Consider the following 15,560-nt stretch of genomic DNA (forward strand, 5'->3'; position numbering starts at 1 on the left):
AGGTACCATCAATAGTTCCATTCATGTCAAAATGTGGGTCCTGATTTTGAGCTCATGTAGATATTTCATCCTTAAAAATAACAGAAGAGCCCTAACTGATTTGGCTCAGTGGCTGGAGTGTCGGCCTGCGGACTGAGGGGTCCTGGGTTCAATTCTGGTCGAGGGCATGGGCCTTGGTTGTGGGCACATCCCCAGTGGGGGTGTGTGCAGGAGACAGCTGATCGATGTTTCTGTCTCATCGAAGTTTCTGACTATCCCTCTCCCTTCCTTTCTGTAAAAAATCAATTTTATATATATAAAGGGCCCCAGGGCCGCCTTTGCCCTGCCCCCCAGCTCTTAGCTCCCCCCTGGGTTTCCGATCACTGTCAGTGGCAGGGGGCTTCTTCCTGCTTTCCCTTTCGCCTCCCTGCATTGTGCCTACATATGCAAATTAACCGCCATCTTGTTGGCAGTTAATTTGCATATAGCCCTGATTAGCCAATGAAAAGGGTATCGTCGTACGCCAATTACCATTTTTCTCTTTTATTAGATAGGATATATATATATGTATATGTATATATCTATATCTATCTATACCTATATATCTATATCTATATCATCTATATCTATATCTATATCTATATCTATATCTATATCCATATCCATATCCATATCCATATCTATATCAGAAGAGAAGAACCATAAGGAGGCAGAGACCCAGTATTTCCCACTCAGTGACTAAACTGGCAATCACAAAAGAGCCTATTGTGGTGCATACAGCCTAGTTAGGGACACAAGCACCATTCTCACTTCCCTGACTGAACATGCCACCCCTCTGCCTGGAATACTCACTCTCTCATGCCCCGAGGTTGGGCACACTCCCATCACCCCTTCAAAGCTCAGGGCGACTCAGGAACTCCCAGTGGCAAAGATTAGGTCCCATGCACGTATCAAATGTTGAAAAATAAATGCAACTAATGTTAAGATACTGGTAACTCTACTATTTGATGTTTCTTTTAAAAACCTGTATCCATCCTTTTTCTAGAGTATTTTGTTTTCTTTCTTTTTTCACTTCATTGGAAAGGTATGCTTCCTGTATGCTTCTACCTCTTGGGTAAAGCCAGTCATTGATGTTTTAGGATCACAGGAGAGAGCCGGAAGAGAGACCTGTGTGTGAAGTACACATGGAGCTCAGGAAGGGAGGAAACTCTCCTGAGATGATATAGACTTTCGAGGTGGGGCCTGTGCCTCTGGCCCCTAAGCCAGGGCTCCTACATCATTACTAAGATGTTTTGTTCAGTAAATACCCACTGCCGGGAACCAATTCCAACATGTCACAATTTCAAGAGTTTCATCAAAAGGTTGATGAGACTTGGGGACTCAACAGGGTTGAGTCACACATGTAGTCACCTGTTGGGAATGGCTAAAGGCATTTCCCCAAACCTGAATAGGAAACTGATTGTGGCTGCCAGACAGTTAAAGGGCATCTTAATCTATATGTTATTGCCTCCTACTGGCCAAACACCTGAACAGCTGTAGGCTAATTCCCCAAACTGACAACGCTTCTGTACCCTTTGAAATCTTACCCTTTGAAGTGTATTATCTCCACCTTGCCTTAGGACACATTGTGTTAATAAAAGCAAGGGTCCTAGACAAGGAGGGAATCTTCAGTTCCTTTAGCTGAAGCTCCTCTGACCCCCAATGCCTTTCAAAATTATATCTCATCTCCGGACTCTTTATTAGTCTCTGGATTCCTATGTCATCTACGCACAGTGCCTTTTCCAGATTCCTGAACCCTTCTTGATGCTGGAACAAGAACCCCGGCAACCCACCTACTGATAGATGGGTTGCCATTAGAAGCATTCTTTAAAAGTCAGTTCAAAAAGCACCCAGAGCTGATACTACCCATTAAAGAGTTTCACAAATGCTCACACTTCTGAAAGACTCTGGGATCCTCTGAAGATTCATGTTGCCTTTGAATTGGCAGCCACACTATTTTCAGCAGATGGTTGGATCAAGGGGCTAGTCTTTCAGGATCTCTCACCTGAACACTCTTCCTTCAGTTTTGAATGTCACGTTTTTTTAATCAAAGAGGCTTCCTGAAAGCAACATGGCCACATGGACAGACCACAGGGCACAGGGCCAGGACACCTGGATTCTGGCCTGGGTCTGTGGAGGAGTGGTGAAGTGACCTTGAAAGAATGGCTCACCATCTCTGGCTCCTAACACTCCCGCTTGTTAACGGAGCCCACCTGTGTGGCTGGTGACTCTGGGAATATATTATGTGATACAGGAAAATGCTTGGGAAAGAATGAAATGTTCACTCAACAACGTCTTCAGTGTCTATCACAGTTCTGGTTCTTTGTCAGGCATGGAAATCCAAGCATGAACATGGCATTGTCCTTGCCCTGAAGGAATTCATGGTCCCATGGGGAAGACAGACTCTGCCATGACTGCATCTTGTGCTGTATACACTCTGAGGGGGTGAGCGATGGGTACTATAGGAGCAGAAGGAAGCACCTATCACATTACAGAGAGTAAGTCAAGAAGCCTTCCTGCAGGAGATGATAGTTAGGAGATGACAATTTCAACAAGCCCGCAATCCCCACCACTGGCCACCGTTTAGTCAATATTCTCTCTGCTGAGGATCCTGCCAGGCTATTTACATTCATTCATGTAAACAATACAGAAGGTCAAGGTTGTTATACTAATTATACATATGATAAAACAGAAACCCAGAGAAGTTTTTAAAAAAGAAAATTAAAAAAGGTCACATAGCTGGTAAAGAGTACAGCCCAAATTTAAACCTCACCGTGACTCCCAGAGCCCCTGGTCTTCACAGTGTAGCCTCCTTGTTCTGGGCGACTCCACTCGCACGAGGCAAAAACGGAGGGAGGAAGTCCCTGGAAGACAAACTTCAGCTAACAGGAAGGAAGACGTTCCTAACAGAGCCGTCTAAGAATGAGATAAGCTGACTGTGGGAGGTGGGGAGCTCTGGGTCATAGAAATGTCATGGAACAGACTGGTGACCTAGCCAAGACATTGCTGCAGACATTCCTACTTGGAGGCAGAGGAGCGGTAGGTAAGCTAACTGCCTCTAAGGATACAGTTGTTAAGGATTAAGTCCTGTTATCAATGACAGTGTTCCTTTCCAAATTTTTAGGTGCTCTGGAGGGCTGGGAAAGCTCTGTGGGCACAGCATTCAGACCGAGGTCCCACCTGTCTAGTGACGACCCACTGGGAAGAGGACACTACAGAGGCCTGATGGAGTGGTTAATAAATTGGCCTTCAGAGCCATATGGTTAGGGATGCTTTCCATTAAAAAAGCAAGAACTGACTCCAGCCACTAAAGCAAAAAGGGAATTTGTTGGAAGGAGTTTAGAATAAAGCCGAAGCTGAAGACCCAGACTTGAGAAACGAGTGGGCCTGGAGGACGAAAACTGGCTGTTGGCAGGAATGCTCTACCTCTGTTCCATGGTAGCACTGCCATATGACCCCTCCAGCCTTGCATCACCTCGTCCAAGTTTAAGTCCAGGCGGGTGCAGCTGATCTGGGTTACCTGCTGCCACCCTGGTTGCCAGGTCACAACAAGGGAGCATCGGCCCCTATGTCTCTGTGGTGGGAGAAGACTCATCATCTTGGAACCATGGAAAGAGAACCCCCGTCACCACCACAAACACACTCCATCTAATCACAAGGTTTCATGCCGGGCACTCCCCAAAGAAAATGGACAAATGCCTCCTATGTTGGGAGGGCGCAGAGCACAGAATGAACTCAGCTCCCAGACTGAGGAAAAGATGGGATGTCAACCTGACCATTGCTGTCCGCTGTCCACTCAAGCCCCCAATAGACTGAAGGTTATTAGTCATAAAGGATGAAGCATAAAACTATACAACAATATAACATTTTGAGCTGCTATTATGTGCCAGAATCTGTGCTAAATTAAGTTGGTTACATGTGTTATGTCATTTAATCCTCACAACATTGTCCTGAATTATAAATGGACATGAGCCTGTGAGTACATCTTCTTTCTCCCATTAGACTATGCACCCCGAGGGAGGGACTGTCCAACTGCTCATGCAACAATCCTCACATCACTTTTTCTCAAGCAACCTCTCTGTGCTTCAGTTTCCACATCTGCAAAATGGGTATAATAGTAGAATCTGCCCCATAACATCAACTTAGAGAAAGTATTTTGTACTAGTAAAGTACTTAACTCTTGGGGCAAAGTAATGTCAGTAGATGCTCCATTGTGTTCCCTTGATGGTGATGGTGATGTTGGAACCTGTATGCAGGGCTATCCTGTTTTCACTGCAATCAATGAGAAGGCAACACCAGTGTTTGGTTGGTCTAAACACAGTGATACAAAGACAAAATAACAGAACTCCCTCTCAGGCTTTCAAGGCCCTTCACCCTCATCTCCCTCCACAGCTTCACCATCACCACCCACTAACATGTACTCTATGATTCAGTCAAACCAAACTATCCACCTTTCCCCCAACATCCTAGGGGGCTTCACAGTTCCTTTCCTTACTTACACTGTTCCTTCTGTCCCCAACACCTGGAAAAATTCATGGCCCAACTCAAATGGCTTTTCCTCAATGAAGCCTTTCCCCATGAGTCCCCACAAAACATTGGTTATCTACCACTAGAGGCCCGGTGCATGAATTCATGCATGGGTAGGGGTCGGGCTGCCCCACCCCAATGGGGGCCATTGGGCTGGGCTGGCACGGGGGAGGGGATGTGGGAGGTTAGCCAGCCCTGCCTCCAATGAGGGGTGCTGATCAGGGCCAGGGCTGGCTTGGGGGGAGCCAGGAGGTTGGTCGGCAGGTCCCACCCCCGATCGTGCTGGTGGGACTGATGGGGGTGCGGGGCTGACTGGGGGGAGGGGCTGCAGGTGATTGGTGGGCTGGCCCCGCCCCCTGGTCGAACTCCAGGTAGAGGGGACAATTTGCATATTAGGCTTTAATTATATAGGATAGGGTCCCCAACATGCTAATTTTAAGTAATAGGAGGAAATCATTATTATTTACTCACCATCTCCACCCCAACCATCTCGAAGGAGAGGTGGGTCCCCAGTGAAGTCCTTTATTTTTCTGAGTAGGGTGGTAGGTGGGGATGCAAATGTAGTAATCTGAGAGGGGATAAAATTGTATTGCTTAGGGAAATAGAGGAGCTTGGAAAATAAGATGGGGATGTAAAATAGTGGGACAGAGGGGCAGATAAGAAAAAGGGGGCCAATTTGGGCAGAGAAAGAGATAATGGCCATTATCTATTTGACTGTGGTTAAAAACCTGCAAAAAGCAGAATTTTATTGCACAGGTAATGGAAAGCCATAGGTGAATCTTGATCAGGAAAGCAAGATGGATGAGGGTGGGAGACATTCTCAGGACGGGAGGAGGCTGCATTAGAGAGGAGGAGAGTGGTGATTTGACTTGGGAGCAAGCACAGGGTTTCTGGAGGTTGTACCTGAGCTTGTGCTGGCCTGGGCATTGCCAGCAGTGTGCACAGGCCCAGCAGATGAAGGCCTATGGACAGAGGCCTGGAGGAGGTACTTCTCCCAAGTATGAGCAGGGCTTTGAGCATATCTGGAGTAAGAAAAGGAAGAAGAAAGAAAGAGATGGAGAACCAGAAGTCACGATCACATTTGACCTAGTGAAGGTCTTTAATGCCCAAGGGAGGGTATGGAGAAGGTTGGCAGGTAGCCTACTCTGAGCAGATGACATTCAGTCAAATATTTGAAATAAATGAGGATGAGTCAGTCACTCAGCTATCTGGAGGCAGAGAATTCCAGGAAGAAGGACAGCCTGTATAACCCCCCTGAGTCAGGAGGAACCTGAGGTGTTGGAGGAGCAGAGAGGAGGCAGTGTCTGGTATAGAGGCAGCAAGAGGGGCTGGTAGGAGCTGAGGTCAGAGAGGCCAGCAGGATGGACCACAAGGAGAAGGGACACAATCTGACTTATGTCTTAAGAGGATACACTGGCTGTTGTGTGGAAAATGGGGTGTGGGGTGTGGGGAGGGCTATAGTGTTAAAAGTGAAGTGGGAGGATGCAGGTGTGGAAACAAGGAAACCAGATAACAGATTATAGCATAACTAGGGGCCCAGTGCACAAATTCATGCACCTTGAAAGGAACTGTGGGCCATGAGGCTGTGGTAGACACAGGGGCAGGTCTCGGCTCATCCTTTGCACCCCAACCCAGCCCCTCCCACCACACCCCCTTCTCCCAACATCCCGCCCCCTCAAGTCCCCTGTCTGCTGGAAGCAGCTGCAAGCACCAGGGATGACTGTGGCGCCCAAGAGCAAAGCATTTTCAGTAACCACCAGAGGCTTTCCCTGATGACAGCGACCGGAGCCCCCTTGGTCTGGCGCCCCTGCTCACCTGTTCCACCATCCCTTTGTGGCCAACACCCACCAAGTTCTGCACATGCCCCCTGGTGGTCAGCGCACATCATAGTGACCGGTTGTTCCACTGTTCGGTCTATTTGCATATTAGCCTTTTATTATGTAGGATACTCTGGACCTTGGTCCAAACTCATGGTGATATCAGTGGAGATGATGCAAAGGTGTTGGGTTCTGAATATATATTTTGAACCCAAAATATTTTGGAAGTAGAGACAATAGACTAACTAACTGGGTATGAGAAAGGAATAGGGGGATGCTGGTGGCTTTGGCCTGAGCATGTTTTCTGCTGCCCTGTCTGGGAGACGTGCATGTATCTGTGGCCTCAGGGCATGGGCCCAGAAGTAAGGCCTCCACAGAAATATTTTGAACCTCTCTGTGACTCAGTTTCTTCTTATGTAAAGTGTTAATTATCCTTGTAGTGACTCCACAGGCTCATTGCAAGCACTGAATTAATTAATACATGTGAAATGCTTTAAAATGTCTCTGGCAAAAGAATAAATGCCAGGTGAGTGACAAGACTGTTGCTACTCTTAACTATGTTTTGATAAGTGAGCAGCTTGACTTGTTCGGTTTGTACTGACTCTGCCTTTGGGGATTGCCTAGGTGCTCTCTGATGGGGTTTGACCTGAACCGTCACTGGCTGGATCCCTCTCCATGGGCCCACCCTACCCTGTATGGGGTAAAACAGCTCATCATCCAGATGTACAATGATCCAGTAAGTAACTGAACCCCTCGGCAGCTGCTGGTCTTACTGCTTGACCCAGGAAAGAGCAGGGTTGTACTGGGGAAGTTCACTGGGAATTGGAAATTGGGAATACAGGGTCAAAACCAGGGAGGAACCAGGTCTGCTCGTGTCTCCTCTGCATTGGACAAACCCAAGTGCTCATAAACACTGGCCTCAGGTGTGGGGGTCTCATGGGATAAAGGAAATATACTGGAGCAGATCCACCTTTCCCAGGGCTTTTTGGTTACAAGCCAAAGAAATTCAACTTGAACTTGCTTAATGGATTATTCACTAGAAGAGTACCGGAGTATCTCATATAATTGAAGGCTGTAGGCTGGCCTCCTCCACCTGTAGGGAGCGTGTGCCAAACGTCACACCCAGTGGCTCCCACCACTGTAGAGGGGCCCACTCTCATTTTCTAGACCCAGTTCCAAAAAGACTATGAAGGGCCTAGCTTGGAGGACATGTCCATCTCTAGGCAAGTCAAACCTGACCCAAGAGGCAAGGTTCTGTAAGGACAGGAAGCACCTGGTTGGACTTGGGGATGTGGTGGCATGGTGAACCTGTTCCCACCTAAAACAAGGAAACCAGATAAGAGATTATAGCATAGTACTCTGGACCTTGTTCCAGAGGGCCGGCTCTTCCAGAGAGAAGGGGGACAGTGGGCGTCCCTACTGAGTTTGCTCATCGGGGAAAGATTTTGTAAGAAATAGAATACATTAAGGTTTCATAACTTAGAGAAAGGAGGCAGACCATGATCATTCTGCTTCTGAGGGGCTGTGGGAGAGAACAGGACAGGAAGAAGTAAGGCCTAAAGAAAAATAGAACTTTTTAATAATTAGAGATGCCTGATGATAAAATGGATATGTGCACTGTGAACTTTGCCTTACTGAAAGCGTTCAACTTGAAGCTAAGTGACACTGGTAAAAATGGCACATGGAGGAGACTCGGTTGTTTGGAAGACACTGTAATGAGATTACAGATGATGACTAATTTTATGAGCCCCTGGCTGCCACCAGGTGACAAATAGTTATTGCTAAGACAGCGAGAGTCCCAGAGTTGGGGTATTTCAGAGATGCATCAGTGTAACTCTTTGAAGATATCCATAAAAATATCCTAAATTAAAAAGCAGCATTTTTTGAGCAGCCCTCACAAATACTGGGCTCAGTTGTGGAGGTCTCATGAGATGAAGGAGCCAAAATGTGTACTTAAAACAAATGCATATATTAGAGCAAGGGTTAATGAAAAAGTAAATCCTTAGGTGCAATGTAATTCATTTGATTGTTATCTTGATCCTCCTATGAACTTGACTTTCCTAAATCTTTTTTAGCCAGTGCCTGTGTAGCCATTGCTTTCCTATACTTGCTTCCTTCTCCAGCTCCTCCTCCCCTGTCTACAAAAGGTGTTAACTCCTCACAAGCACTGTTCTTCCCCTGGACCCTCGATGCCATCCTGACCAGCTTTCTTGGCAGACAGAAGCTGCTTCTAAGTTTCCCAGGAAGTGCTTATGGTCCCCTGGGTTCGCCCCTGCCCACCTCCACCCGACCTCTGGGTTAACTGCAGTTTCCCTGATAGAATCACAGTGCTTTCTTCCCCTGCCACCTCTTCTTAAAGAGTACAGCTCCGACACATTTTCTGACCTGGTTGATAATAGGAACAAAGGGGTGTTTTAGTAGAATCCTGGAGGGGAGAACCAGGGAGCCAAGGCATGGGGGAAGAATCAAAGGAAGGGGGTTAGGTTTCAGCCTGCCGTTGCCATCACAAATCAGAATTCATTGATCTTCTCACAATCCACCAGGCACTCACCCATGTCACAGAACACAGATGAGACAAGACTGAGCTGCAGAGCTGTCAGGACACTCCTGGTGCCACCAATAGGTTGATTGTCAACTGGTTGGTCTTAATAAACACACTTGGATGCTGAGCTCATTGTGTAGACTGTACTCTTCCTGAAAGTTGGCTCCTTTATGCCCCAACTGAAGACCTGGCCTAGAACAGGACCCCATCTCCCTTGGTCTCTTCCTGTCTCCCCCTGTCCTTGTCCTGTCTTTTACCCCATTTTTCCCACAAATACTTACCAAGTAATTTCTATACACCAGTCATTGTGATTCTAATAGTGAGTGAAACCCTTGGAACCTAGTGGGGAAATAGATATTAAACAAGTAAATACCCATAACTAGAGATTTACAAATTGTGTCTTATTACCCAAAAAAGCACCAACTATGATCTACAAGTAGAATGGTTATACATTTCAGCTTGCCTGGGACAGTTGTGGTTTATGCTTGTTGTCCTAGAGTATTTGCTAATACTGTCCCCTTTCCTCTTATAAGTCTCCCAGTTTGGATGATAAATTATGGCCTCTCTACTTAAAAGCTATGTGAAAGCACCTAGTACAGTACCTGATATGTAGCAGATCCTCCACAAACATTATTTGTGTCTGATTCAAATTAACATTTGACTAAAGAGTCATTGTGTCCAGTTGCAAACACTGCTGTGCCCCAAGGGTCTGCCCTATTACTTTTAAATGCATTTCTCTCCTGACCTTGACTGTCACATAGTCATCATAATCACTCTGCCCAGAGCTATCTGAGCTGCCAGGACAGCTTCTGGCCTTTACACTCACAGCCTCACTCTTTCCATGTAAGAGAGAAACACCCATCAGTTGCCTCCTGCACGCCCCCTACTGGGGATTGAACCCAAAACCTGTGCACGTGCCCTGACCTGGAGTCGAACCAGCGACATTTGGTGAACCAGATGATGCTCCAACAAACTGAGCCACACTGTCCAGGGTGAAGGAAATTTTCTCAAGGAATTTGGACTGGGCCTTTACAAATGGGTAATACTCCGTCAGATGGCTATGGTTTGGAGATGAGGGAGGTTACAGGGAAAGGGAGAGGGCATTCCAGGGAAAGCTAATGGCATGGAGGTGCGGGATCTGGCTGCTGAGGTCAGTATGCAGGGCTTATGACAGGGAGCCGCAGGAGGGCAGCACGGAGTGGAGTGGAGGGACGGGGAGACAGACATGCAGAAGCTCATGGATGACTTTGAACATTGAGCCAAGGAATGTGGCTTCTTCCATGGCCCAGTGGTCCTTTCTCATTAAAACAGTGGTTCTCAACCTTGGCTGCACATTAGAATCACCTGAGAATCTTTTTAAAAAATCCTGATTTCTGGGTCTCATCCTCCGGAAATTCTGTTTCTTTGTTATGGAATGGGGCCACGACATTAGTAACAAAGAAACAGAATTTCTGGAGGATGAGGCCCAGAAATCAGGATTTTAAAAAGATTCCCAGGTGATTCTAATGTGCAGCCAAAGTTGAGAACCACTGCAATAAAATCAAAGTCCTAGGCCCTCTTTTAAATTGAGTTTTAATTGAATTAAATATCATGACTGCAAAAAAAAAAAAAATCAAGGCAATGAAACAAAATGCCACTTGTCAGGAAAATTCCAGCACACACCCTTTCTCAATCTTGGAATCAATATAAGTCCATGGAGAGCCATCTAACACAGTGGAGCAAGGGAGAGATCAATGAATAGTATTGCCGTCCATTCACTATCCCAAACTAGATACTCTAGAGCAGTGGTTCTCAACCTTCTGCCCCTTTAAATATAGTTCCTCATGTTGTGACCCAACCATAAAATTATTTTCATTGCTACTTCATAACTGTAATGTTGCTACTGTTATGAATCGTAATGTAAATATCTGATATGTAGGATGGTCTTAGGCCACCCCTGTGAAAGGGTCGTTCGACTGCCAGAGGGGTCGCGACCCACAGGTTGAGAACCTGATATAGAGTCATTCTAAAATTTAAATCCAACTGAGTCTCCCTCTCATGCTTAACACCTTTTACTGTCTCCCCATTACTTTTGGGGTAGAGGCCAAGGTTCCTGACATGCCAGTTAAGCACACAACCTATTCACACCCAGGACATAGCACAGAACGTGGCTCCATGGAGAATAATATGCTGAACGCCGAATGCACAGATGAATATGAGTAGAGTGTATGCTTTAGAAAATTACTGAGGCTGCGGTGGAGACAGTGGGTCAGAGGAGCTAAGAGGAATTCGGAGAAGAGAGATCACTAAGTGCCTATTGCAAGAGTCCAGGTGAAGGACAAGGAGACCTGAACTGGAGTGTGGCCAGGGCTATTGCTAAGAGCCCCTTGAACTTCCTGGGAGGTGAATGGGTCCCCCCTGCTCTTCCTGTGCTCCGAGTCCCCCAGAGCCCACGGGTTGCTGTTTAGAGAAGTTTCTATGCTCTGGGGTGATGGCCCCCCTTTTTCTAGAGGAGAAAGGCTTGTGTTGCTATAACAACTTGGCTGCAGTTCTTTTAGGCAGATCCGTTTTCTTAAATCATTTAAGGAAAATTAGCTGCCATAACAACACAGCGGTTTTTAAAATAGAGCAACACAGGGCTGGGCTTATTTTATTTTTTTTCTCTTGCTCACCTCCTGTAGTCCTCAAGATAAGCCACTCTCTTTCTATTAAATAAATAACTAAACTGTAACACACTGATATGACAGAGTGGATGGCGACATAGTCAAACACACAGAGCCAGCACTCACTCCTGCTACACAAACACAGATGCACAACATAGAAATTTGCAGAAAATGCATGCATTTACATTCATAAGACAGAAAATGCATCCACATAAAGACATAAACATAGTAAATGAGTATATAGTTATATATAATCACACAAACCACACACACACACACACACACACACACACACACACACACACACACGGCCAGGCACAGGTCCACTACTGCATTATCACAGGAGGAGGCAGCCCATGAGGTCTGTTCGCAGTGTGAGCAGAGGTTTCACTGGGTCACCAGACAGGAAGGCCCTGCAATAGCAGCTCCTCGCTGGAAGCCAAGGGGCACCTGCGTGTTCATACCCAACAACCCGAGGACAGGGACGGGGAAGGAAGGGGAGAATCCTGCTGGTGGAAGGATGGGGATAATGGGTAAAGGGTAGGGGCATCCCCATTCTCACCCCACATACACACTTGGAAATCAACAAGGAGGGCGGTGGCCTCAGCCCTGGCATTTGGGTGGGAAATTATTTGCTCAGGTGGCAGGATGTTAACCACCCCTGGAGGAGGCAGTACCCCCCTGATGAAAACCACACCGCTGGGCCATTGGCAGACTGTCTCACTGAGGCTTTGTTTGATCCCCATGTCTTTGACTTTATTATCCCAAAGATCCCCTGCAGGGAACAGCTGGAACCGAGTGGGCTTGTCTTTGAGGCAGCGAGAGGAGCTGACAGCATTGAGGCCCTGCCAGAGTGGCTGAGCCACGCATGTGCATGGTACTCTTGGGCAAGTTTCTTCCCCTTGCCGGGCCTCTCATTGCCCCCTGTGTATACATTGTAGGGTTTGAAGGATGATCTCTACAGGGCCTTTCTGGCTCCAAGAATCTATGACGGCCTGTAGTTATCGCTGATTATAATAGTATGTAGAAAGGCAGGATTTCCATGATAAGGCGAACAATCCTGGCAGCTGCGGGGGAAGGACAGCCTGCAGTGAATGCAGGTGCTTAGCACATGCAGATGTTTCCTAAGCCTCAGTGTGCCCATCTGCTAACAGGGAGGAACAACCCCTGACCTGCTACTTGAATGAGAAGCCTTTTATAAAGGCAAGGGAGAGTGTTGCCTGGGGAAGGGGGAGAGGGGTGTCCTGTTGAAATGGCCGGCCTGCAGCCAGCTGCTGGAGCTTTCACCTAGGATGGATTAAATGTGCTCACACCACCAGCGTCGGTCACACACTTACTTGGCTCTACTCCAGGGTTTCCCCACTCCTGCCAACCTGGCCCAAGAAATCAGTAAATAGCCACCAGGCGAAAGGTTCAATGTGGGAATAAAGACTAGAAGTGAACGTAATTGTGCAGGGAGCTCTGAGAACAGAGAGTGCTCTGGGTTCATGCAATTTTTACAGCTTTTCCTACAATAACTTGAGATGCTTTATGAAACTTTAAGGGATTTTAAGAGAAATCATTATTTTTCTAAAGGGCAGCTTCTCCCACCTGTGATAAAAGGCATGGATTTTCTAACTCTCTGGATTATAACTTTGACTTTGGCAGCAAGCAGGGTAGAGAGATGGATCTCTCGCCTAAGAGTAATATTCCTGTCAAGTTGGTTGTTTGCTTCAATTTCTCTCACATCTTTTCATCCTGAAAGGCCCCGGATACGTCTCGCCAACTGACTAGATGCACATTGTTTCAACTGCATGGGGATCAGCAAAGCTTCTCCAAGGTTCCCCTTGAGTCAGTTCAGTTAAATGCTCTGTGTCTTATTTCCCCTGTCTGTCCATTGGGATGAACAATTTCCATCTCATGGGATTTCTCTCAGGATAAGATATGTATAAATAACCTTCAATAGTAGTTATATGAAAAGTGGAGCTATTAATATTTTATGCACTTGGCCATTATAGTACTCACCTCACTGCCCACCCTCCTCCAGCTCCCATACCCATCACAGATTGTGATCCCACTGAGGGATTGGACTTCATCTTCGTCATTCTATATCCCTGACATCCCAGCACAGGGTGCCTGCCCACATGAATAGGTGTTGGGAGAGAGGCAAGAAAGAAGAAATCCACTCCTTAAGACCTGGGATTAACATCCTAACAGAATTCTGAAGAAAGATGGAGATTTGCTGAGTAAAGAGAAGTATTCCAAGTCAAGACACACTTAGTCACTCTCAAAATTCTACTTCTTCAGAACCCACCTCCAAGCCCCCCTTATCTAAGATTTCCCGGAACCCTCTGACCCATGATGAACTCTTGTTTCCTTATTCTTCTATAACTACAGGGTGTCCCCAAAATGTACACACACACTTTGAATAATTATAAAGAGAATGTTTTTAAAAAGACATTTAATTTTTATTTAACAGCTATCAGCTGTTAAAGTGTGCATACATTTTTTGGGAGACCCTGTGTTAGTGACTTTGTTCCTTTCATCTGGGAGTTTATTCCATAGCAAGAAGAGAGTGTATTCCATGGGCTTGGTGCCATAGTACCATCTCCTTTGACGGTAGGTTCCATCCTCTCAACTACATTACAACCCCTTCCCCGCCCCCGTGAGAGGCTCTGCCCCTCACCTCCTTACGGCCCCGAGCAGGGCGGGCCCCACGACCCCCCACCCTGGTGGCTCCATGAGAACCCCCTAAGCACTGATGACAGTGCTTTCTCTCCAGAAGGGCGGTTGTTTGGGTGTCTGCGGGCATCCCACAGAGCTGGGTGCACAAGTGCACATCCTGGTGTGTCAGTGACAGAGTCCTGCCTTCTATGGTCCGAGCTGCTCATGGACAGCGCCCCTCTCTTCCCGCCTGCACCTCCAGCACCTGGCAGAGCCCCACACTTGGTAGGCACCTGATGAGTGTTTGGGGAACTCTTGGTAGCTACGTCTCCTGACCCTGGTTTCCCAGCAGGACAGCCCTCATTCATTCCAAAGAAAATCAATGTTCTTTCTCAGACCTTCGCAATTCTCTTACTGCACTGCCTTGCCACGGGCTCATCGTCCTCCTTCAAGCTCCTCCCTGCTGATTCCTTGTCACAAAAAGCTCCCACATACAGAGCCTCTCCTCTAGCTCACGAATTCAGAAATTCCCAAGTGTTAGAACTCAGTCCTGTACGCCCTCCATCACAGACCCATAAATGTTGAAGTTCTCTTCGCTCCCTCTCTGCCACCAGGGTCTGTGCCCCTTACCCTGGTGCCTAGGTTAGACCAAGATGGCCTCCCCATTTTCTCTGCCCCATGGCACCAATTATCCAGGCCACAATGAGCTAACAAGGGGTCTCTGTGGGCAACCCGCCACTCCTGCAATAACTTCCTTCTACTTACCCAGCGACTCCAGTTCCTCTGGGTCATCCCTCACAGAACTTTTCCAATGAACCCACCCCAGTCATTTCTCCCCCTTCCAGTGGACTCCTTCCCTTCCAGCCCCTGGTTTGAGCAGGCTGGGGTCTGTATACAGCCCACTACCTGCCTAGGCACTCAGCCAAGCCCGCCTAAAATGGCACGGGTTCCATTTCCGGTGCCTTGTGTTCAACGCGTGGAACTTTTCCGAGAGTTATTTTCAGTTGTTACTGTTGGGAGGCTCTCGAGCCCAGGATGAATTCATGCTGGTACATCAAACAGCACATTGCGTTTCTGAAATTGGCCTTAGCCATGGGAAATCAAGTAAGCCAGATGCCTAATGAGCCCATTATTTACCCTGGTGGAGAGAGCTGAATTCTGATGAAAGGGACCACACTGATCACTGCTTCCAGCAAGAACTGACTGTTTAACCTTTCATCAAGAAATTGCCCCATCCGCCCGGCTGGTGTGGCTCAGTGGATTGAGTGTCATCCCATGGACCAAGAGGTCCTGGGTTTGATTCCCTGTGAGGGCACATGCCTGTGTTGCAGGCTCGAGCCCCAGTAGGGGTTGTACAGGAGGCAGCCGAGA

The 15,560-nt window shown here is 47.2% G+C and overlaps 1 protein-coding gene across 1 annotated transcript in view; it reads left to right on the forward strand.

Moving 5' to 3' along the window:
- The window catches only part of AGBL4 (AGBL carboxypeptidase 4), a 594,219-nt gene that overhangs the window by 509,261 nt on the left and 69,398 nt on the right, over positions 1-15,560 (forward strand). Inside the window, exon 6 of the mRNA XM_059689649.1 lies at positions 6,987-7,098. Coding sequence (XP_059545632.1) covers positions 6,987-7,098 — 112 coding nt within the window. The remainder of the gene's footprint in view (positions 1-6,986; positions 7,099-15,560) is intronic.

The sequence above is a fragment of the Myotis daubentonii genome, chromosome 3 (genome assembly GCF_963259705.1).
Source record: "Myotis daubentonii chromosome 3, mMyoDau2.1, whole genome shotgun sequence".
Classification (NCBI taxonomy): domain Eukaryota; kingdom Metazoa; phylum Chordata; class Mammalia; order Chiroptera; family Vespertilionidae; genus Myotis; species Myotis daubentonii.